This window comes from Oncorhynchus mykiss, chromosome 23, assembly GCF_013265735.2.
Source record: "Oncorhynchus mykiss isolate Arlee chromosome 23, USDA_OmykA_1.1, whole genome shotgun sequence".
Classification (NCBI taxonomy): domain Eukaryota; kingdom Metazoa; phylum Chordata; class Actinopteri; order Salmoniformes; family Salmonidae; genus Oncorhynchus; species Oncorhynchus mykiss.
The window spans coordinates 50,353,807-50,379,221 of NC_048587.1; the positions used below are offsets into that span (position 1 = coordinate 50,353,807).

The 25,415-nt window shown below is 45.3% G+C and overlaps 1 protein-coding gene across 2 annotated transcripts in view; it reads right to left on the bottom strand.

The window, feature by feature from the left end:
- Window positions 1-5,476: 5,476 nt before the first annotated feature.
- Window positions 5,477-25,415, bottom strand: part of LOC110502946 (fatty acid synthase) — a 51,245-nt gene continuing 31,306 nt past the window's right edge. Inside the window, exons 19-43 of one of the 2 annotated variants that reach the window (XM_036960736.1) lie at window positions 25,059-25,244; window positions 24,707-24,886; window positions 23,824-24,027; window positions 23,277-23,593; window positions 22,678-23,079; window positions 22,305-22,469; window positions 22,110-22,225; window positions 21,753-21,907; window positions 21,342-21,545; window positions 21,094-21,244; window positions 20,483-20,661; window positions 20,260-20,379; window positions 18,950-19,072; window positions 18,625-18,848; window positions 18,172-18,376; window positions 17,655-17,806; window positions 17,434-17,525; window positions 16,803-17,197; window positions 16,422-16,610; window positions 16,118-16,345; window positions 15,363-15,421; window positions 15,108-15,260; window positions 10,016-10,114; window positions 7,640-7,891; window positions 5,477-7,520 (exon numbers count right to left, since the gene is read on the bottom strand). In XM_036960736.1, coding sequence (XP_036816631.1) covers window positions 7,383-7,520; window positions 7,640-7,891; window positions 10,016-10,114; window positions 15,108-15,260; window positions 15,363-15,421; window positions 16,118-16,345; window positions 16,422-16,610; window positions 16,803-17,197; window positions 17,434-17,525; window positions 17,655-17,806; window positions 18,172-18,376; window positions 18,625-18,848; window positions 18,950-19,072; window positions 20,260-20,379; window positions 20,483-20,661; window positions 21,094-21,244; window positions 21,342-21,545; window positions 21,753-21,907; window positions 22,110-22,225; window positions 22,305-22,469; window positions 22,678-23,079; window positions 23,277-23,593; window positions 23,824-24,027; window positions 24,707-24,886; window positions 25,059-25,244 — 4,688 coding nt within the window. In that variant the 3' untranslated portion in view covers window positions 5,477-7,382. The remainder of the gene's footprint in view (window positions 7,521-7,639; window positions 7,892-10,015; window positions 10,115-15,107; window positions 15,261-15,362; window positions 15,422-16,117; window positions 16,346-16,421; window positions 16,611-16,802; window positions 17,198-17,433; window positions 17,526-17,654; window positions 17,807-18,171; window positions 18,377-18,624; window positions 18,849-18,949; window positions 19,073-20,259; window positions 20,380-20,482; window positions 20,662-21,093; window positions 21,245-21,341; window positions 21,546-21,752; window positions 21,908-22,109; window positions 22,226-22,304; window positions 22,470-22,677; window positions 23,080-23,276; window positions 23,594-23,823; window positions 24,028-24,706; window positions 24,887-25,058; window positions 25,245-25,415) is intronic. The other variant, XM_036960735.1, reaches the window with a different exon arrangement.

Sequence of the window (25,415 nt, forward strand, 5' to 3'; positions counted from 1 at the left end):
TAATCCCAAAGTTTCTAAACCCAGAGGCACAACATTGCGAGACTTCCGGGAACGCTTGTGAAACAGAATTTACAGACCAGGCCAGTGTTTGGAGATTGAGAAGTCAATGAAAGAAGTGAGCTCCGGCAGACCGAGGAAAATTCTTCCTCAGTTGTTCATCTTGTCAAAATCTAAAAGCACAACCTCGACAAATGCCTTAAGTAGTTGAACATGTTATTACTCCAACCTCATGAAAGTGACAAACTGACACGTTTCTGTTTTCATAAAAAACAACATTATATCGAAGGAGTGCCTTTGATTTGATGGCCTGCACATGCACAGCTCGACTCAAGATGACCGTTAAACCGTTAGACTTGTTTTCTACACCTGAGTTTTGCTAGCCAATGTCAAATCAAATCAAATCAAATGTATTTATAAAGCCCTTCTTACATCAGCTGATGTCTCAAAGTGCTGTACAGAAACTCAGCCTAAAACCCCAAACAGCAAGCAATGCAGGTGTAATAGCATTGTGGCTAGGAAAAACTCCCTAAAAAGGCCAAAACCTAGGAAGAAACCTAGAGAGGAACCAGGCAATGAGGGGTGGCCAGTCCTCTTCTGGCTGTGCTGGGTGGAGATTATAACAGAACATGGCCAAGATGTTCAAATGTTCATAGATGCCCGGCAGTGTCAAATAATAATAATCACAGTAGTTGTCGAGGGTGCAGCAAGTCAGCACCTCAGGAGTAAATGTTAGTTGGCTTTTCATAGCTGATCATTCATAGTATCTCTACCTCTCCTGCTGTCTCTAGAGAGTTGAAAACAGCAGGTCTGGGACAGGTAGCACATCCGTTGAACAGGTTAGGGTTCCATAGCCACAGGCGGAACAGTTGAAACTGGAGCAGCAGCACGGCCAGGTGGACATGGTCCTATCACCATGACATCGCCTACAAGTGTAATTGGGGATTTCTAAACAGTTTTTACCTATCAGGTGCATTCTCTTTCCATTGATCATCCATGAGATGGTTCTACAACTTGAATGGAGTCCACTTGTGGTAAATTCAATTGATTGGACATGATTTGGAAAGGCACACCCCTGTCTATATACAGTTCCACAGTTGACAGTGCATGTCAGAGTAAAAACCAAGCCATGAGGTCAAAATAATTTCCCATAGAGCTCCAAGACAAGATTGTGTCGAGGCACAGATCTGAGGAAGGGTACCAAAACTTTTCTGCAGCATTGAAGGTCCCCAAGAACACAGTAGCCTCCATCATTCATAATATCTCTACGAATAGCCGCCTCCAAAGTCATTTTAGAGAATTCGGCAGTAGATCCAACCGGCCACACAACCCCAGATCACGTGTTATGGTATTTTATCGATGGCAATTTTAATGCACAGCAATACCGCAACAAGATCCTGAGGCCCATTGTCTGGCCATTCATCAGCCACCATCACCCCATGTTTCAGCATGACAATGCTCAGCACCATGTCGCAAGGATCTGTACACAATTCCTGGAAGCTGAAAATGTCCCAGTTCTTCCACGTCCTGCATCCTCACCAGACATGTCACCCATTGAGCATGTTTGGGATGCTCTGGATCGACATGTACGACAGCGTGTTCCAGTTCCTGCCAATATCCAGCAACTTCGCACAGCCATTGAACAACATTCCACAGGCCACAATCAACAGACTGATCAACTCTATGCAAAGGAGATGAGCTGCATGAGGCAAATGATGGTCACACCAGATACTGACTGCTTTTTTGATCCACGTCCCTACCTTTTTTTTGAAGGCATCATATCTGTATGACAGGAAGTAGAATTTAATTAACAAACCAATCCAAAGATTTTCAACTCGGTCATAAAACATGAACTTCTCATTACTTTGACACATATGGTACGGTGCCTTCGGAAAATATTCAGACCCCTTGACTTTTTCCACATTTTGTTAGCTTACAGACTTATTCTAAAATGGATTAAATTGTTTTTTCCCCCCTCATCAATCTACACACAATACCGCATAACGTCAAAGGAAAAACAGGTTTTTAGACATTTTTTTGCAAATGTATTAAAAATAAAAAACGGAAATATCACATTTACCTATGTATTCAGACCCTTTACTCAGTACTTTGTTGAAGCACCTTTGGCAGTGATTACAGCCTCGAGTCTTCTTGGGTATGACGCTACAAGCTTGGCACACCTGTATTTGGGGAGTTTCTCCCATTCTTCTCTGTAGATCCTCTTAAGCTCTGTCAGGCTGGATTGGGAGCGTTGCTGCACAGCTATTTTCAGGTATCTCCAGAGATGTTCAATCGGGTTCAAGTCCGGGCTCTGGCTGGGCAGCTCAAGGAAATTCAGAAACTTTTTCCAGACTTGTTCTTAGCTGTGTGCTTGGGGTCGTTGTCCTGTTTGAAGGTGAAACTTTGCCCCAGTCTGAGGACCTGAGTGCTCTGAAGCAGGTTTTCAATGAGGATCTCTCTGTGCTTTGCTCCTTCATCCTTCCCTTGATCCTGAAGGTTAGTGTCTTTTCTGTAGGGAAGCTAATTATCCATCATTTATGACATTCCTGGGAGTGTGTAAACTATATTATTTATTACCATGTTCTCTATAGTTATGTACTTGAAAATGTATCAATTGACCAATTCGGCACATTTGGGCAGACTTGATACAACATTTTGAACAGTAATGCAATGGTTAATTGGATCAGTCTAAAACTTTGCTGACATCTAGTGGCTAAAATCTAAATTGCGCCTAAAGTCCTAGGTCATATAATGGTCTTTCTCTTGCATTTCAAAGATGGAGAGAAAAAAAAATGAAAACTCATGTTTTTGTCTTTGTATTATTTTTTACCAGATCTAATGTGTTATATTTTCCAACATTAATTTCACATTTCCACAAACTTTAAAGTGTTTCCTTTCAAATGTTATCAAGAATAGGCTACCTGGGGTGGTAGGTACCCTAGTGGTTAGAGCACTGGACTAGTAACCAAAAGGTTGCAAGATCAAATCCCTGAGCTGACAAGGTAAAAATCTATTGTTCTGCCCCTGAACAAGGCAGTTAACCCACTGTTCCTAGGCCATCATTGAAAATAAGAATTTGTCCTTAACTGACTTGCCTAGTTAAATAAAGGAAAAATGTTAAAAAAAAATATCCTTGCTTCAGGTCCTGAGCTACAGGCAGTTAGATTTGGTTATGTCATTTTAGGTGAAAAAAGGGTCAGATCCTTAACATTCAATTCTCTGGCAACAACTCTGGTGGACATTTCTGCAGTCATCATGCCAATTGCACACTCCATCAAAACGTGAGACATCTGTGGTATTGTGCTGTGTGACAAAACTGCTAATTTTAGAGTGGCCTGTTATTGTCCCCAGCATAAGGTGCACCTATATAACGATCATACTGTTTAATCAGCTTTCTGACATGCCACACCTCTCCTTAACAAAGGAGAAATGACACCAGGGATGTAAACAAATGTGTGCACACAATTTGAGAGAAATACTTTTTTTTGTGAGTAGTTCAGCTCATGAAACATGGGACCAGCAATTTACATGTTGCTTTTATATTTTTGTTGAGCATAAATTCAGAAATTGTAAATTGAGCACAACCCTGGGGAAAGACCAGGGTCTTAGTTGAAGATCACCTTTGTTAATGAATCTCCATTAAGAGAATCAGACCAACCTATCCACAGGGCACAGACGTCAACGTCTATTCTACGTTGTTCAACGTAATTTAATTGAACTGACGTGGAAACAACGTTGATTCAATCAGTACATATGCCCTTTCAAAACAAAGGAATGTTGATGCATGAGGGGGTGTTCATGAGAGAATAGAACAAGCCTGCCATCCAACAGTCTGCTCTGGTTCAACCCCAGATACTCATTAGCTCATTGACCTGTGCTGAAGATCTCTAATTTAATAAGTGAGATGAATTGACACAGGAAAGAGAGTGAGAGAGAGAAAGAGAGAGAGAGAAAGAAAGAGTGACTGAGAGAATGAAATAAGTTTGAGAAAGCAAGAGAGGGAAAGAGGTAGAGAGAGAGAGTGAGAGTTAGAGACTAGATAGTGTGTTACAGAAATTGAGATGAAAAAGAGATGGATCTTTGACTGATCCTCTGTGAGATGACTTCTGCTGCTGTAGTCTCTAATAACCATTCAGCATAACATCATTACCTAGTCCTAGACCAGCAGGCATCCATCCACCCAACACAGATAGCATCATAAAACCAATATCTATCATTTATCATCATTGACAAAGAGCAATCCTAACATGCAGGCCTGTTGTAAACTTGTCCTCACTTCAACTTTGTGGCCGTGGATAGAAATAATTACTGTGCTCCTCTGCAAACCTTTTCTTCTCAGCCTCTGATTTCCAGGGAAAGAAATTTGAGGTGATTAACACACGCCTCATTTTAAATTCCACCTGTCACAGGATAGGACAGATAGACAGCAGTTCATTGGCTTTATTCAGATGATGAACATCAACAGAGAGAGGACAGTCAGTGTATGTGCATTTAGATGTATATCTCTCCCTCTCTGTATCATAACAGCCTTTGAACATCCAAGGCTGTGGTTTAATCAGTCTGCCTCACAGGGTGGTCCTTTTCTGAAAAACAATCTGTTGCTCCTCTGAGTGTCCCAGCCCTACCTTCTTCCCAAATGACACCCTATTCCCTACATAGTGCACTGCTCTGGTCAATGTAGTGCACTATGTAGAGAATAGGGTTTCATTTGGGAAGCTTCCCTTGTGTCTGAGCACTAGATAGCCCCCTGTTGGACTGAAAGGCCAATCCAGTGGGCTTGTTTCTTATAATACATAATATTCCATTTAGCAGATGCTTTTAACCAACTTTTAACAGTCATGTGTGCATACATCTTATCACTCTCACATCATCTGTACTCAACCTCAAAGGAACACACACACACAAAACACCTCTCTGTCCACACTAACTTTAAAGGCAGAGGCAGACCTGTAGTGAACGTAGTAGCAGATGGCCCTCATAGCCGAATGCTGTGTGACTTTTTAGTGGTAACTTCTATGACACAAACACATGACCAGCAAAGGAATAACACCCATTTAGAGACACAGGACATCTGATTGCATAAGGAATGTATGGTCAGTTATATGCAGGGATTGACATTAAGGTGTGAAAGGCCAGGAGTATGTCATGAATGCCCGAAGATTATAGACACTTGTGAAAAAAGCTGTTTACACACAAACATCATAACTTGTTTAAGTGAAAGACTGACAACTGTGAAGAACAAGAAAGATCAGGCTACAGGCAGTTGGTTGTTTTCAGTGAAAAATGTCACCTGCTTAATGGGGCAACCACAGATCAGCCTGAACTTGCCCAGGGCAATAAAGTAACCCCTAATAAGTATTTGGTGCATAACAAGTTCTCATTATATTCCATGCCAACCTCTCAAATCTGTTGAATACACTACTTGCTGAGAACTATAATGTCCTTGTTAAGTTTACATAGAACAGACAGTGAGGCAGGATGTTAGTGATAGTTCTTTATTTGGACTAATACAATAAATACAACTAGAGGAGCACACCGTCAATTTCCTCCTCCTTTTTACTGCAGCCAATCACAGGGTTCAAATTACAGTCACCCGACTCTTCATAGACCTGATTAGAAGTCTCAGAAGTCAGGTCAGTCTGTTGCATTCTGGGATTGGACCCAAGATCTTAGAGGACCTTTAGGGGACAGCAAAGATCATGGGAGTCAAAAACAAGATAGAGGTCTAAAGTTGCCTCGTAACCACAGATGTACAATAGGATCAGATTACCCTCCCAACAGTCCTAACGGGAGGACAGTAAAATACCTGTTTCTGGACTAGTGGTTAGGGGTCAAGTCTACCTACTCCTCAACAAGGCCCGTTCTTCAGATCAATGACTCCACATTACAAACTAAATGGAAGCTTGGACAAACTACTACTCTTTCAGTAAGACAGTCAAATCTGGTCATGTTCAGTGGGCACCAAAAATGAACGCTCATCTTCAGTTGCAAAGCATTTTGCTACGTTGTGCCCTAGTGAACACGACCATAGGTTTAGCAGGGCATCACTTGTATGGCACTACCCAAATACTGGACTATTGCTCAATTTCCTTTCAAATAAGTGACAAAGAGTTTTGAAGCATTGCAGGTTGACAGCAGTAATATTCAAATATTTAAAATGAGTCTTGTGTAACAATATTTCAGGAATGTTGGAAAATGTCTTCCCATTTAAGGAAAAGACAATGTTAATTCAGTAATCCATTGTAGTCACATAGAACATCATACATTTTTAAACAGCAGCAATTTAAATGACTTTTTTTTCTGTCAAAGAACCCGACATCATAGAAACGTGAACTGTAGATATCTAATCAGTCCTCTTAAAAAGGTGTACTCACACAGGAAAGAAAACACACACAGATCTCAACCCAGAAGAATACTGTTGTTTTCAAAAGGTTCAGTTCTTAACTGGGAAGACATGGAGTCTAGGAAACAGCTGAATAGGTAATAAAGTCATTAACTTGATCAAATATGGCATCAGTCAAACACTTGATCCATTTCCTTGTAGCGACCGTAACACCTTTAGTTCTCAAGACGAGGAGTCTTATGCATGAACCTTATGCATGAACCTTATGTGTGAACCTACCTTAAGTAGACCAGTGTAACAATACTACAACAGTCACCATCTCTGCAAGGCAACAAAACACATCAAAATCTACTAAAATAGGGATCATAACTTAACTTCTGACCAAATCTGGCAAAACAAACAGAATAAAACCTACCCAAACACAAGACAACCATGTAACAATGTCAACGTCACACTTGGTAACAGGTACAGTGCTTGAACAGGTGTTAGACATGTGAAAGAGACAGGAGGCTACGTCCAGGTGGAACAGACCTATGTCTGCATCATTAGGGCACTGCTAGGGTTTGGCATAAGATCTCACATGCAAATACACGCACAAACACACAGTAGATAAAAAAGTGTCCACCCACACAGCTTTATCATCAAGGTAACGACACACCGTTTAGCAGTATCATAACACAGCAGCTAGGTAGGTTATCTAGTCATTGGTCAGTTGGCAACACAGCCAGGCTCACATGCTAGGCTAGCTATTGGGTTGAGCCAGCGTGTTTCCAGTTGTAGCAGGATTATCAGTATGGACATTTATTCTACCGTTCCAAACATGATAAAGAGACAGGGTAAAAAATAAATAAAAGAGAGGACCTTATTGGTAGCATAACATACAGCACGATTTGTTCCCATGGGAACATACCCTGTGCAGCGAGACAAGCTTTAATTGGTGGGGGATTGCGTACATTATATGTATTGATCAATGGGGTTTAGATTTGATGATAGGAGAAGTTGATGCTATTGGGGGAGAAGGCTGGGAATGGGCGGGACTGGTCTAACCCTCTCGGGCACTAATGCGTGGCTCGGCCAATGAGCTGTGGATGATGCTGCTGATAGACTCAACCCCCTCTCCTTCCAGGAAGCTGCGGTGGTCTCCCTCGATGACGTGAACCGACACCTTACCATCACACACCTGGGGAGAAATAAAACCAGTTATTATAGTTGTGTGTGTGTGTGTGTGTGTGTGTGTGTGTGTGTGTGTGTGTGTGTGTGTGTGTGTGTGTGTGTGTGTGCGCGCGCAAGTGCAATCACCTCGTTCAGTTTGTAGTCGGCCCCCAAGTTGTCTCCGTAGTCACTGCTGGCCTTGGCGCGGAGCAGGGTGACGTTGCCATGGTATTTGGTTGCCGGGACGTAACCGTCGGCAGCCTTGAGTTTGTAGTAGAATGTGGCGGCGGCGAATCGCAGGGAGTCTTTACTGACGTTCTTATGGCTGGAGGTGATGAGGTCCACCGCCATGTTGACACGGGCTTTCAGATCAGACAGGGGGAGGAGGGTCTCCAACAACTAGACAGAGAGGGGGAGGGTGGTAGAAGGAGAGAGAGTTAATAGCAGACATACATTTACTCAGTGAAAACAATGTACTGAGGAAATATCAAATTGGATTTTTACAAAATTACCAGACGACAGACCAAGTATTTACCATGCACACCCTATGTGACAAACAAACAACCCGAAACAAAGGCTTTGTTGACTCAATTTGGCATGAGGGTCTGGTATATAAATTGATGGAAAGCGGTGTTGGATTTGATAATGTTGTATGTTTTTCTTCCATGTAAACAAACAGGTGTGGGGTTAAATGTGTTAAAACACATTTCTTTCAACAGGGCCGTGGGGTGAGACAGGGATGCAGCTTAAGCCCCGTCCTCTTAAACATGTATATCAACGAATTGGCAACGGCACTAGAACAGTCTGCAGCACCCAGCCTCACCCCACTAGAATCTGAAGTCAAATGACTACTGATGACCTGGTGCTTCTGTCACCAACCAAGGGGGGCCAACAGCAGCACCTACATCTTCTGCACAGATTCTGTCAGACCTGGGACCTGACAGTAAATCTCAGTAAGACCAAAATAATGGTGTTCCAAAAAAGGTCCAGTTGCCAGGACCACAAATACAAATTGCATCTAGACACCATTGCCCTAGAGCACACAAACTATACATACCTCGGCCTAAACATCAACACCACAGGTAACTTCCACAAAGCTGTGTACGATCTATGCTATCAAAAGAACATAAAATTTGACATACCAATTACGATCTGGCTAAAAATACTTGAATCAGTTATAGAACCCATTGCCCTTTATGGTTGTGAGGTCTGGGGTCTGGTCACCAACCAAGAATAAAAAATAAAAAAATGTGACAAACACCAAATTGAGACTCTGAATGCATAATTTTGCAAAAACAATGTAAAACACTAAATAATGCAGGCCGATAACCAGCTAATCAAAATCCAGAAAAGATACGTTAAATTCTACAACCACCTAAAAGGAAGTGAATCTCAAACCTTCCATAACAAAGCCATCCCCTACAGAGATGAACCTGGAGAAGAGTCCCCTAAGCAAGCTGGTCCTGGGGCTCTGTTCACAAACACAAACACACCCCACAGCTCCAGCACAGCAACACAATTAGACCCAACTAATTCATGAGAAAACAAAAATATATATTTTTTATCTTTATTTAACTAGGCAAGTCAGTTAAGAACTAATTCTTATTTTCAATGACGGCCTAGGTAGAGTGGGTTAACTGCCTGTTCAGGGGCAGAAGGACAGATTGGTACCTTGTCAGCTCAGGGATTTGAACTTACAACCTTTCGGTTACTAGTCCAACACTCTAACCACTAGGCTACCCTGATACATTATAAAGAATTAACAAAGTAACAGAACAAACTAGAATGCTATTGGGCCCTAAACAGATAGTACACAGTGGCAGATTATGATTGACCAAAATTAAGAAAATCTTTGACTATGTACAGACTCTATGTACAGAGTGATTATAGCCTTGCTATTGAGAAAGGCTGCCGTAGGCAGACATGGCTCTCAAGAGAAGACAGGCTATGTGCACACTGCCCAGAAAATGAGGTGGAAACTGAGATACACTTCCTAACCTCCTGCCAAATGTATGACAATATTAATATTTCCCTCAGATTACACAGACCCACAAAGAATTTGAAAACAAATCCAATTTTGATGAATCTATTGGGTGAAATACCAGTGTGCCATCACAGCAGCAATATGTGTGACCTGTTGCCACAAGAAAAAGGCAACCAGTGAAGAACAAACACCTTTGAAAAATACAACCCATATTTATGCTTGTTTATTTTCCCTTTTAACTATTTGCACATAGACATTTGAAATGTCTTTACATTCATATGTTCCAAAAGCATAAAGTTACTGTTCATTTTATATTATTTATTTCCCTTTTGTTTATTATCCATTTAACTTGCTTTGGCAATGTAAACATATGTTTCACATGCCAATAAAGCCCTTAAATTGAATTGAGAGAAAGGGGGGGGGTACAAGGAGAGAGAGGGGGGGGGGGGTTACAGAGCGAGAGAGCGAGAGAGAGAGGGGGTGGTACACAGAGAGAGGTACACAGAGAGAGAGAGAGAGAGGGAGAGAGAGATGGGTACCTTGCTGTACTCGATGCCAGTAAACTGCTGGATGAAGGCACACATAGCTTCAGTCTCTGCCTCTGACTCATTACCAGGGGTCAGCTTGGATTTGTAGCTCTGAAAGGAAAATAACCTAATGTTGGTATTCAAACTCCACATAACTCTACACTGTGGTTCGTGTTGGTATTCTATCTACACTGTGGTTCGTGTTGGTATTCTACCTCTGCACTACACTGTGGTTCGTGTTGGTATTCTATCTACACTGTGGTTCACGTTGGTATTCTATCTCTGCACTACACTGTGGTTCGCGTTGGTATTCTAACTCTACACTACACTGTGGTTCACGTTGGTATTCTAACTCTACACTGTGGTTCACGTTGGTATTCTACCTCTACACTACACTGTGGTTCGCGTTGGTATTCTAACTCTGCACTACACTGTGGTTTGCGTTGGTATTCTACCTCTGCACTACACTGTGGTTCGCGTTGGTATTCTAACTCTACACTACACTGTGGTTCGCGTTGGTATTCTAACTCTGCACTGTGGTTCGCGTTGGTATTCTAACTCTACACTACACTGTGGTTCGCGTTGGTATTCTAACTCTGCACTACACTGTGGTTCGCGTTGGTATTCTAACTCTACACTACACTGTGGTTTGCGTTGGTATTCTATCTACACTGTGGTTCGTGTTGGTATTCTACCTCTGCACTACACTGTGGTTCGTGTTGGTATTCTATCTACACTGTGGTTCGCGTTGGTATTCTAACTCTGCACTACACTGTGGTTCACGTTGGTATTCTAACTCTACACTACACTGTGGTTCGTGTTGGTATTCTAACTCTACACTACACTGTGGTTCGCGTTGGTATTCTAACTCTACACTACACTGTGGTTCGCGTTGGTATTCTAACTCTGCACTACACTGTGGTTCGCGTTGGTATTTTAACTCTGCACTGTGGTTCGCGTTGGTATTCTAACTCTGCACTGTGGTTCGCGTTGGTATTCTAACTCTACACTACACTGTGGTTCGCGTTGGTATTCTAACTCTACACTGTGGTTCGCGTTGGTATTCTAACTCTACACTACACTGTGGATCGCGTTGGTATTCTAACTCTGCACTGTGGTTCGCGTTGGTATTCTAACTCTACACTGTGGTTCGCGTTGGTATTCTAACTCTACACTGTGGTTCGCGTTGGTATTCTAACTCTACACTGTGGTTCGCGTTGGTATTCTAACTCTACACTACACTGTGGTTCGCGTTGGTATTCTACCTCTACACTACACTGTGGTTCACGTTGGTATTCTACCTCTGCACTACACTGTGGTTCGCGTTGGTATTCTAACTCTACACTGTGGTTCGCGTTGGTATTCTAACTCTACACTACACTGTGGTTCGCGTTGGTATTCTACCTCTACACTACACTGTGGTTCACGTTGGTATTCTACCTCTGCACTACACTGTGGTTCGCGTTGGTATTCTAACTCTACACTGTGGTTCGCGTTGGTATTCTAACTCTACACTACACTGTGGTTCGCGTTGGTATTCTAACTCTGCACTACACTGTGGTTCGCGTTGGTATTCTAACTCTACACTGTGGTTTGCATTGGTATTCTACCTCTACACTGTGGTTCGCATTGGTATTCTAACTCTGCACTACACTGTGGTTCGCGTTGGTATTCTAACTCTGCACTACACTGTGGTTCGCGTTGGTATTCTAACTCTGCACTGTGGTTCGCGTTGGTATTCTAACTCTGCACTGCACTGTGGTTCGCGTTGGTATTCTACCTCTACACTGTGGTTCGCGTTGGTATTCTAACTCTGCACTACACTGTGGTTCGTGTTGGTATTGTAACTCTACACTGTGGTTCGCGTTGGTATTCTACCTCTGCACTGTGGTTCGCGTTGGTATTGTAACTCTACACTGTGGTTCGCGTTGGTATTGTAACTCTACACTGTGGTTCGCGTTGGTATTCTAACTCTACACTACACTGTGGTTCGCGTTGGTATTCTAACTCTGCACTACACTGTGGTTCGCGTTGGTATTCTAACTCTACACTGTGGTTCGCGTTGGTATTGTAACTCTACACTGTGGTTCGCGTTGGTATTCTAACTCTACACTACACTGTGGTTCGCGTTGGTATTCTAACTCTGCACTACACTGTGGTTCGCGTTGGTATTCTACCTCTACACTACACTGTGGTTCGCGTTGGTATTCTACCTCTGCACTGTGGTTCGCGTTGGTATTCTAACTCTGCACTACACTGTGGTTCGTGTTGGTATTGTAACTCTACACTGTGGTTCGCGTTGGTATTCTACCTCTGCACTGTGGTTCGCGTTGGTATTCTAACTCTGCACTACACTGTGGTTCGCGTTGGTATTCTACCTCTACACTGTGGTTCGCGTTGGTATTGTAACTCTACACTGTGGTTCGCGTTGGTATTCTAACTCTACACTACACTGTGTTTCGCGTTGGTATTCTAACTCTACACTGTGGTTTGCGTTGGTATTCTACCTCTACACTGTGGTTCGCGTTGGTATTCTAACTCTACACTGTGGTTCGCGTTGGTATTCTAACTCTACACTACACTGTGGTTCGCGTTGGTATTCTACCTCTACACTACACTGTGGTTCACGTTGGTATTCTACCTCTGCACTACACTGTGGTTCGCGTTGGTATTCTAACTCTACACTGTGGTTCGCGTTGGTATTCTAACTCTACACTACACTGTGGTTCGCGTTGGTATTCTAACTCTGCACTACACTGTGGTTCGCGTTGGTATTCTAACTCTACACTACACTGTGGTTCGCATTGGTATTCTACCTCTACACTGTGGTTCGCGTTGGTATTCTAACTCTGCACTACACTGTGGTTCGCGTTGGTATTCTAACTCTGCACTACACTGTGGTTCGCGTTGGTATTCTAACTCTGCACTGTGGTTCGCGTTGGTATTCTAACTCTGCACTGCACTGTGGTTCGCGTTGGTATTCTAACTCTACACTGTGGTTCGCGTTGGTATTCTACCTCTACACTGTGGTTCGCGTTGATATTCTAACTCTACACTACACTGTGGTTCGCGTTGGTATTCTACCTCTGCACTGTGGTTCGCGTTGGTATTCTAACTCTGCACTACACTGTGGTTCGTGTTGGTATTGTAACTCTACACTGTGGTTCGCGTTGGTATTCTACCTCTGCACTGTGGTTCGCGTTGGTATTCTAACTCTGCACTACACTGTGGTTCGCGTTGGTATTCTACCTCTACACTGTGGTTCGCGTTGGTATTGTAACTCTACACTGTGGTTCGCGTTGGTATTCTAACTCTACACTACACTGTGGTTCGCGTTGGTATTCTAACTCTGCACTACACTGTGGTTCGCGTTGGTATTCTACCTCTACACTACACTGTGGTTCGCGTTGGTATTCTACCTCTACACTGTGGTTCGCGTTGGTATTCTAACTCTGCACTGTGGTTCGCGTTGGTATTCTACCTCTACACTGTGGTTCGCGTTGGTATTCTAACTCTACACTGTGGTTCACGTTGGTATTCTAACTCTACACTACACTGTGGTTCACGTTGGTATTCTACCTCTGCACTGTGGTTCGCGTTGGTATTCTAACTCTACACTACACTGTGGTTCGCGTTGGTATTCTAACTCTACACTGTGGTTCGCGTTGGTATTCTACCTCTACACTGTGGTTCGCGTTGGTATTCTACCTCTACACTACACTGTGGTTCGCGTTGGTATTCTAACTCTACACTGTGGTTCGCGTTGGTATTCTACCTCTACACTGTGGTTCGCGTTGGTATTCTAACTCTGCACTACACTGTAGTTCGCGTTGGTATTCTAACTCTGCACTGTGGTTCGCGTTGGTATTCTAACTCTGCACTGTGGTTCGCGTTGGTATTCTAACTCTGCACTGTGGTTCGCGTTGGTATTCTAACTCTGCACTACACTGTGGTTCGCGTTGGTATTCTAACTCTGCACTGTGGTTCACGTTGGTATTCTAACTCTGCACTACACTGTGGTTCACGTTGGTATTCTAACTCTGCACTACACTGTGGTTCACGTTGGTATTCTAACTCTGCACTACACTGTGGTTCACGTTGGTATTCTAACTCTGCACTACACTGTGGTTCACGTTGGTATTCTAACTCTGCACTACACTGTGGTTCACGTTGGTATTCTAACTCTGCACTACACTGTGGTTCACGTTGGTATTCTACCTCTGCACTACACTGTGGTTCGCGTTGGTATTCTACCTCTGCACTACACTGTGGTTCGCGTTGGTATTCTAACTCTGCACTACACTGTGGTTTGCGTTGGTATTCTACCTCTACACTGTGGTTCGCGTTGGTATTCTACCTCTACACTGTGGTTCGCGTTGGTATTCTACCTCTGCACTGTGGTTCGCGTTGGTATTCTAACTGTGCACTACACTGTGGTTCGCGTTGTTATTCTACCTCTGCACTACACTGTGGTTCGCGTTGGTATTCTACCTCTGCACTACACTGTGGTTCGCGTTGGTATTCTAACTCTGCACTACACTGTGGTTTGCGTTGGTATTCTAACTCTACACTGTGGTTCGCGTTGGTATTCTAACTCTACACTGTGGTTCGCGTTGGTATTCTAACTCTACACTACACTGTGGTTCGTGTTGGTATTCTAACTCTACACTGTGGTTAATCATGAGGTTAGGAGTGTTGCAGTAGAGTTCACTTTGAGGTAACTGAGTATGCATGTGCCTGAGGGCCTCTGTTTACATGTACATCCTGTTAACATGTCATCTGTGGGTCAGTATGTAGACACATGTGTCACCGATGTGTGTGTGTATATCCATGTGTGTCTGTATGTGTGTGTGTATCTGTGTGTGCGTGTATCCGTGTGTGTGTGTGTGCGTGTATTCGCGCGTGTGTGTGCGTGTATGTGTGTGTGTGTGTGCGTGTATCCGTGTGTGTGTGTGTATATCCATGTGTGTCTGTATGTGTCTGTATGTGTGTGTATCTGTGTGTGCGTGTATCAGTGTGTGTGCGTGTATTCGTGTATGTCCGTCTGTGTATCCACGTGTCTATCTGTGTCCGTCTGTGTATCCACGTGTCCTTAAGTGCTCACCTGTGTGTAAGCGGCGACATAGGAGTGTGATCCGTCGAAGAGGAAGAGGTACTCTATGGTCCTACCCTGTGCCTGCAGCTGAGAACACATCTCAAACGCCACGCAGGCTCCAAAGGAGTATCCGGCGATCCGGTACGGACCCTCTGATTGCACCTTTACACAAAAAAACAGAGATAGTTATTTATAAATCACTAATTATCTATAATTGACCTAAATGTACATTACAAACAAAGCTGTGGTTAGTATTTTACGTACCTGACCTATACACTCCACATAGTATGCAGCCAGAGACTGGATACTGTCCAAAGGAGCAGCTAGAGAGATGGATGGGTTGAGTCATTTAGATCAAGGTTAAATCAAAGTTATTTTGTCCCATGCGTCGAAAACAACAGGTTGCAACAACATTACCATGAAATGCTTACTTACAAGCCCTTAACCAACAATACAGTTCAATAGGGTTAAGATTTTTTACTTATTTTCCACCATAATTTGCAAATAAATTCATAAAAAATCCTACAATGTGATTTTCTGGATTTTTTTTCTAATTTTGTCTGTCATAGTTGAAGTGTACCTATGGTGAAAATGACAGGCCTCTCATCTTTTTAAGTGGGAGAACTTGCACAATTGGTGTCTGACTAAATACTTTTTTGCCCCACTGTATATACTGAGATCATATGACACTTAAATAAAGTCCACCTGTGTGCAATCCAACTAGTTATGTGACTTCTGAAGGTAATTGGTCGGACCAGATCTTATTCAGGGGCTTCACAGCAAAGGGGGTGAATACATATACACGCACCACTTTTCACTTTTTCATTTTTTGAAACAAGTTATTTTTTCATTTCATTTCACCAATTTGGACTATTTTGTGTATGTCCATTACATGAAGTCCAAATAAAAATCCATTTAAATTACAGGTTGTAATGCAAGACAATAGGAAACACACCAAGGGAATGAATACTTTTGCAGGGCACTTGTGCGCGCGTGTCTGTATAGGTCTTCATGTGTACCTTTAGTGCACTGCAGGCCGTAGCAGGGAACACTGAGCTTGGCGGTGAGCGTTCGGAAGGCAGCGATGGAGCCCTCTATAGGGTGGACCAGGAACAGCGGGCGCTCAACACTCTGCACCTCGTTGAGACGTGAGACCGTGGGGCTGTCTGGGTTGACCAGCATCAAACTGAGGTCCGACTCCAACAGAGAACGCACTCCTCCCTTCTTCACTGGAGACTGACGGGACTCTAGAGTGAGAGCGAGAAAGAGAGCGAGAGACATGAGCCCAAGAAACACACACAAACACACAACACACACACACACCTGCTGTTCCTGCCGGTTGGCTAGACAGCTCTCTGAGCTTGTTGATGGTAAGCTGTCGGATCTCCCTCATTGCCATGACAATGTCGTAGTCGCGCTCCAGTGTCTGACGCACTTCCACGCCCATAAGAGAGTCCAGACCCAGATCAGCCAATGAGGCATCAGCGTTCAGGCTGCTGACATCACGTACACCTGAGAGAGGGAGGGAGGGTGAGAAGTTACACATCAAACACACATCATGAATACATACCAAATTAGGGATGCAAAATACTGGCCACTTTCCCAAAATTCTCAGAAATCCCAGTTGGAACATCCCCAAAATCAGATGGCAATAAGCATGACTTCTGGAATACCAGAATGGAACCAGAATGGAACCTCTCTTACCCAGTATATGAGCAACAGCCTCCACCAGGTCTCTCTGTCCGGTTCCTTCGCTCTTCACCACGCTCCTTTCTGCCAGCACGAAGCTCGACATCACCGGACGACGCTCGCACAGGAAGCGGTCCAGCACCTCCAAACAGGAAGTGATGCGCTGCGGGAGAGTCCCACCCACCACCACGTCATTACCGCCCATGGTCTCCAGGACAACGCCCACGTCACCAATGGCGCCCCACTGGACAGCCAATCCAGGCAGGCCGTCGTGGAGCCGCTGCTCACACACGCGCTCCATGGCGGAGTTGGCGTAACCATAGTTACTCTGGCCGGCGTTGCCGCGGCCGCAGCTCACAGAGGAGAAGGCTACAAAGTAACTGAGGTCTGGACACATCTTTCTGGTCACACTGAGGAGAAAAAATAAGCATATGAGACATTCATTTTTGTCTCCACAATTTGATAATGTGGGTTCTTGAGTCTCAAATATTTCTTGCTCTAAAATATATATTATTTTTGTTTTTCAACCATTGTCTTGGATTTCACCTTAAATTCAAACCAAACTAATTTGACTCTCTTCTGAGGGAAGCGAGGCAGAGCCAAGGTTGAGGATAGCACTATATTAGGCTTGAGAATGTCATCTCACTTGTCTAAGTGGAGGGTGCCGTTGTATTTGGGTTTGTTGACATCCAGGAACAGCTGAGGAGTCAGATTCTCTAGCATACCATCCTTCAACACCTGGTACACACACAGACAGGAGAGAGACAGACAGGTTAGAGAGAGAGATGAGACAGGTGAAACAGGGACAGGTGAAGGAGACAGGTTAAGACAGGTTAGAACAGTGTACAGGTAGGAGGGGGTCGTTACCATGGCAAGGTGAAAGACTCCTCCCACAGGCCCCAACCTGCAGGCCTCGTTAATGAGTTGCTCTGCCCCCTCCTGGGTGCTGACGTCACTGGTGGACACCAGCACCTGCACGCCCATCCCCTGCCACTCACGCACACGCTTGGCCTGGTAACCTAGCAACATGAACCGACAATGACAAAGGTGACTGAACTGTCAATAACAAATCAGCAGCGTGTAGCTAACTTCTGCGTGTAGCTAACGTCACACTCCACCTAGACAAGTGGAGGGTGCTGACTAGGTAGCCTAGTGGTTAGAGCGTTGGGCCAGTAACCAAAAGGTTATTGGATCGAATCCCCGAGCTGACAAGGTAAAAATCTGTTGTTCTGCCCCTGAACAAGGCAGTTAACCCACCGTTCTTTGGTAGGCCGTCATTGTAAAATAAGAATTTGTTCTTAACGGACTTGCCTAGCACAATGGCTTGGCTTTACAGAACAACACACAACCTAGTTAGCCGTAAAAGTTATTGTCTCTCTCTTACCGTTGCGGATGCCCGATCTGGAGGTGAGCACCAGTTTGCGGGCGCCCCTCTCCGTCAGCCAATGGGCGAGCTCCAGCCCGAAGCCACCCAGTCCCCCGGTGATGATGTAAGAGTGGGAGGCGGGGCAGAAGGTACGGCAGATGGCGGGGAGGGAGAGGGGCGAGCCCACCGCCTGGGTACCATTACCCATCTCCTCAGAACGCACCTAGAGAAAGACATCAGATACAACACAGACTAGAATTAAAAAACAGTGATAAGTGTGATTAGTAGAAATAACTGTGTTACAACAGCATCATAAACGTGTCTGTAAAGTAGTGTGGTAAGCAAAGTAGTGTTGAGAGGAAAAAGAGAAAAAACAAGTGATGGAAAGGTTTAAAAAGCAAAGTGAGGAAATGGAAAAAGCTTTTTTTGTGAGGAAGAAAAAGCAGCTAAGGAAAGAGTTCAGTCACTGACCTGCAGCTGTACTTTGCCAATGTGTTTTCCCTGGGCCATGTATCTGAAGGCCTCCTCCACCTGGTCTCTCTCAAACACTGTAGTCCTCAGGGGCTTGACTACACCTCCCACAATGCCCTCCTTCAGCAGCTGGGACACCTCCTCCCACTCCCGGTTCCCCTCCTCAAACAGGGCATCCAATAGGATTCCGTGGAACGCCACGTTCTTCAGGAAGAGAGCCATTCCTGAGGGAAACAGGAACGCATGTCAGATAGATCAGCTGCAGTGGCACAGTGAGTCGGGGACAAAATAGCTGCCATGCAGAGAGCAGTTGCAGTGTACTGACCCAGAGGGGAGTTGTTGGACAGGTCGTATTTGCCGATCTCCAGGAAGCGTCCGTGTCGGGCCAGACAGCGAAGACTGGCCTGCAGTTTCTCCTCAGCCAGGGAGTTTAACACCATGTTCACTCCTAAACACAGAGACATCCAGAATACACAATACCATGTTCACTAAACAGAGACATCCAGGATACCCAATACCATGTTTACTCCTAAACACAGAGACATCCAGGATACCCAATACCATGTTTACTCCTAAACACAGAGACATCCAGGATACACAATACCATGTTCACTCCTAAACACAGAGACATCCAGGATACACAATACCATGTTCACTCCTAAACACAGAGACATCCAGGATACACAATACCATGTTCACTCCTAAACACAGAGACATCCAGGATACACAATACCATGTTCACTCCTAAACACAGAGACATCCAGGATACACAATACCATGTTCACTCCTAAACACAGAGACATCCAGGATACACAATACCATGTTCACTCCTAAACACAGAGACATCCAGGATACACAATACCATGTTCACTCCTAAACACAGAGACATCCAGGATACACAATACCATGTTCACTCCTAAACACAGAGACATCCAGGATACACAATACCATGTTCACTCCTAAACACAGAGACATCCAGGATACACAATACCATGTTCACTCCTAAACACAGAGACATCCAGGATACACAATACCATGTTCACTCCTAAACACAGAGACATTCAGGATACACAATACCATGTTCACTCCTAAACACAGAGACATCCAGGATACACAATACCATGTTCACTCCTAAACACAGAGACATCCAGGATACACAATACCATGTTCACTCCTAAACACAGAGACATCCAGGATACACAATACCATGTTCACTAAACAGAGACATCCAGGATACCCAATACCATGTTCACTCCTAAACACAGAGACATCCAGGATACACAATACCATGTTCACTAAACAGAGACATTCAGGATAAATAAGACCACATTTAAGTGGTCCTTTGTGGCTCAGTCGGTAGAGCATGGAGCTTGCAACGTTATGGGTTCAATTCCCGCTGGGGCCACCAATATGTAAAACGTATGCACGCATAACTAAGTCACTTTGGATAAAAGAGTCTGCTAAATGGCGCATGAGTGATTGTGAGGAAGGGAGGCTGGATTTGATGGCTTAACATAGGGTGTGCAATGTATGACTGCATATTTTGAAAGTTCAGTGACATGTTGGGTGTGTATCGTTGAAGTGTTTTGTGTGAGGCAAGTTTGGAAAGGAGCTGATATCTAAAGTGTGTCTGACCTTTTCCATGTGTGTGTAGCAGGACGTGCTGTTCGAAGGTGGCGTCTCTAGAGTTGGCGAAGGACTCAGCGGTGAGCTGGGGGAAACGCTCCTGTAGGTAGGCACGCTTCTCTGCTGAACCTGAGACAGAACACAAACACAGGTTACAGACACACATCTATGGCTAAATGCACTGACAATCCTGACACTAACAGGCTGAGTGTGTGTGGTCTCCGGTACTCACCAACAGTAGTGAAAACCCTACAGTGCTGACTGAGTGCGATGGCGATGGCAGCCTGGCCAACGCCCCCTGACCCTGAGTGGATGAGGACACTCTCGCCTGGGCGGAGCCTGCCACGCACCACCAGCGAGTAGTAGGCTGTAGAATAGACCACTGGCACCGATGCAGCCTGCTCCAGGGTCCTAGAGAGAAACGTTAAGTTACTAACGATACCTTAGTCATAAGGCATAAGACATCACCAGTAAATAGGTAGTCCGTTCCCAGAACATCAAAGATTTTCTATGGCTCTGTATTCCCAAATTATAGGAGTGCTGATCTAGGATTAGGTTCCCTCTTATTTATTAGGATTTAAAATGCTCCTTTTTTAAAAACTTTATTTAACTAGGCAAGTCAGTTAAGAACAAGTTCTTATTTTCAATGACGGCCTCGGCACAGTGGGCTAACTGCCTGTTCAGGGGCAGAACGACAGATTTGTACCTTGTCAGCTCGGGGATTCAATCTTGCAAACTTTTGTTTACTAGGCCAATGCTCTAACCACTAGGCTACCTGCCACTCCCACTCAAGTGCACTGCATAGGGAATAGGGTGTCCTTTGGGATCATCCCAGTGCCTCACCAGCTGTCTGGGACGTCCCAGAGGAAGCGTGTGTCAGCGTCGACGCAAGTGGCCAGGCCTTTAGCAGGCAACAGCCCCATCACACGCCTACCGCTGGGGTCACGACCTGAGAACTCCATACCCAACATGCACTGCTGCAGGGCCAGGTCACCTACAGAGGGAAAGGGTAGTCAGGTTGTTGTGGGTGTGTGTGTGTGTGAGTAAATCTGGCTGTGCGGGAGTGTCCCTGTGCGAAGTGATGTGTGTACCTGGGATGGCGTCCGGTGGCAGTTTCCCAGTGGCCAGCATGATGTCTCTGAAGTTGAGGGAGCTGTAGTAGACCCGACACAGCTGCACGTGGGGGCTGCTCGCCACAAAATTACGGAGGGGCGAGGCGATCCAACGCAGGGAGGAGAGGTCACCGCGGGTCAACACGTTAACGTACGCCTGCTCTGTCAACTCCTCACTCAGATCTGAGAGGAGAGATGTTAAGATTGGTATGGGTATTCTTGAGCCTAGGGCTAGTCTGACATCAACTCTTCTAGTATTTATCATTATTCCATAATGATATCATCAAGCTCCTATGTAATAACTGAATGTGGGAACTCTCTCTCAAGATATCTCAACGGGTGCAACTTTTCAGATCAGAGAGAAGAGAGATGGCAGCGTGGTTGTCGTACCCTGAGAGATGAGCTGGTGTCTGAACATTCCCCAGTGTCCATCCCTGAACACGTTCATACACAGGTCTCCCTCCAGCACAGACCTCATGGAACTATGGGTAGGCTGCAGGGTGGGCGCCACAGTGGACTCACACAGGTTGGACACAAATGCACACCTGTGGGGGGAGAGAGAGAGAGAGAGGAGAGGTACAGCTTTAGTCTGTGATTCACAGCCAAGCTACTACCTTTCTAATATATACACACACATCTGTGCTTTTAAGGCGTACACAACTGTGCTGCTAATACCAATTCAATCCTTTCAGATCAACAGTCTAGGGGAAGGGGTGAGGGCTTGTTTCAAACCAGGCTTTATCTCACCGTATGCGGTTGCCACCAGGCTCCTGGCGTAGACAGTTGACCATGCCCACCACCCCAGAGTGGGTCTGGGTAGCAGTCAGCCAGACCGGAGAGTCCGAGGGCTCAGCCAGCGTCGCCTGGGGAGGAGAGACAGTTATAAAGGCTTATAAGGACTTAAAAAGGAGTTAACACAGACACAGAGCCACACTCCCTCACCTTGAGTGTGTCCACCCACTGGTAGTCCATGCTGTCAACAGGCAGGAAGATGGGCTGTTTGCGGGGTAACCGACGGCGACACAGGAATAGGGCAGAGCCATAGAAGGACTTCCTAACAGCCACCAATTTGAGAGATGCATCAGAGAACACCTTCTCCCACTCAGCCTAGAGAATCGGAGGAGAAAAACAGATGCAAGATTAGACATCATAACAGGTCATCACTGAGAGAACGGTCACAGGTGACTGTATGGTCAGTTTATGGATCCTCACTAAATACTGCCTGAAGCTGTCAGCTACTCTTCAAGTATTATAGCAGGGCTCTAAGGGCTAAGAATAGTTCTGGGCTTCTGTTGTCCATTGCAGTGTGACTGACCTGCGAGAACAGTCTCTGACGGTTGGTCTTGCTGTTCTTGGAGGTGAGGAAGGCCACCGTCTCCGCCAGAGTCTCTCCCTTCAATAGGGTGTGGAGCATCACAAAGCCCCCTTCTTTGGCCCCAGAGGCCAGGTTCTCTACCACCACCTCTGCCCCGGCCCCCAGGGGCCCCCAGGCGTGATTACACACCACCAGGTCAGCCCCTCCGACTTCTCCCCCGGGCACGGGGCCCTGGTGGGGGTCCCACTGTGCCGCTGTGACTCCCAGGGCATCCAGGGTGGTCTGATGGGGGGTCAGGAGGTCGAGGGTCATTGCCGTGGCAACATAGTCAAGGCGGAGCATGGGCTGGATGTTGAGGATGGGCACGGCGCGGGAGAAGAGACGACCGTCGCTGGAGAGAGCCTGAGTGGGAGAGACAGAGCCAGGTTAGAGAGGAGAGTCTGAGGGGGAGAGACAGAGCCGGGTTAGAGAGGAGAGCCTTATGGTCTAGGAGAAGAACTAAAGATTCATTCAAATATGTTTTCTTTGTCACTTTCTTCTTGTTAAATCTCTTTATCGCGTCCCCAGACAAAGGCTTGAGTATCACGAGTCTAGCTCACCTCCAGGACTTTGATCTTCCCGGGGGTAGAGTTCTCCAGGGCTGTGTCCAGGCAGTGTCTGAGGGCTGGGCCGTCCAGCAGGCCATGTAGCAGGGTGTCCTGGAGGAGACAACCCCTCTCCTTCTCAACAGTCTGCTCCAGCTCTGACCGCAGGTTACCGTTCAGCTCCAGACCGCACAGCAGGGACAGCAGCCGCAGCAAGCCAGGCTCAGAGGGCTCTGGGCTGGGTACAGCAGGGCCAGACACCCCCTCTAGACCAGGGATGGAGAGCTTGACGCCCTGAGGAGCCAGCTTCTTCTGCAGCTTGTGGATCAGACCTGGAGAGATGCATGAAACACAGAACATGTATTTTAAAAAGGAATCCACTTAGATTGACAGTATTTAACCATTTGTGATTCTTTTTAGTATTATTTGTATAGATAGGGGCTGTATAGATAGGGGCTGTATAGGTAAGGGTTGCAATACATATTTTAAAACAGTGAAGCTGAAAGTCTAATTATTTTCTCACTATTGGGATGATAAAGGCAACAGAAAGTAGACATCTAACCTTTACAGTTCTTTAGTTGGTCTCCTAGTTTGTCATTGGCTGACAGGCATTCTGTCTCCAGGTAGGGAACGAACACAAATTCCTCCAGGGTGGGCGGGCTCTGTTGCTGCTGACGACGCGGCGCTACCGTGGCATGCAGGCCGCAGATCTGGACTCCGCCCGCCACAATGTTGTCAAGGCAACGGCTGACGTGGACGTCCACCGCTGGGATGATGGAGAGGGAACAGTCAGAGGAAATAATAAACATACTTAATATTGGGATGAGAATGTGGGAACAGTCAGAGGAAATAATAAACATACTTAATATTGGGATGAGAGTGTGGGAACAGTCAGAGGAAATAATAAACATACTTAATATTGGGATGAGAGAGGGAACAGTCAGAGGAAATAATAAACATACTTAATATTGGGATGATGGAGAGGGAACAGTCAGAGGAAATAATAAACATACTTAATATTGGGATGAGAGAGGGAACAGTCAGAGGAAATAATAAACATACTTAATATTGGGATGAGAATGTGGGAACAGTCAGAGGAAATAATAAACATACTTAATATTGGGATGAGAGTGTGGGAACAGTCAGAGGAAATAATAAACATACTTAATATTGGGATGAGAGTGTGGGAACAGTCAGAGGAAATAATAAACATACTTAATATTGGGATGAGAGAGGGAACAGTCAGAGGAAATAATAAACATACTTAATATTGGGATGATGGAGAGGGAACAGTCAGAGGAAATAATAAACATACTTAATATTGGGATGAGAGTGTGGGAACAGTCAGAGGAAATAATAAACATACTTAATATTGGGATGAGAGAGGGAACAGTCAGAGGAAATAATAAACATACTTAATATTGAGTGGAGTGTGTGTTACACACCTTTCTTCCCCTCTGCGTAGTCAGTGACCCTCTCCTGGTGGATGTTGGGGTCCACATACACAGAGCGGATCCGCGTGGGTAGGCGAAGGCTGCGTCCTGATAGGCCAACCACGATCATCTGCAGCATAGTGTCCAGGAAGGTCACCCAGTTACCGGTCCACTGCAGCTTCCCATTGTCACCTACATCCAATCACAGACAGGGATAGAGCAAGATCAGAGGGAATCAACCAATGACTGAGGAAAACAACTTCTAGTACTTACTACAACAAACAACCCATCTTGGTAGCCACCCAGTAGGAAATAAGCCTTCATAAAGAGGTTCACAAAGTCTTTCTCTCCGACAGACACACACCTGCATTGTTGGACTCCAGGATGCCCTGGAAGGTCTTGCCATAGTCGTAACCGCGGAGACGGAGCTCCTTGTAGATGTCATGGGCCGTCAGGCGCAGTTTGGGGTCACCGTCGTCCCCGGCGACAGGCTTACCGATCTGAGAGCAAAATGAGTCCAGAGCAGAGTCCTCCAGAATGCTCACCTTACCTGCACAGACAGCGAGGAGCATGGGATAAGGTGAGAGACCGTGTGGAGGACCAAGGAGAAGGCATGCATGTAGAGTTCATAGTGACTGTGTATACACTAGTTATTACCATGTAACAGAGCATGTAGAAACCATCCTGATTTACAAATCAAACATTTATCTTGGATGCTTAT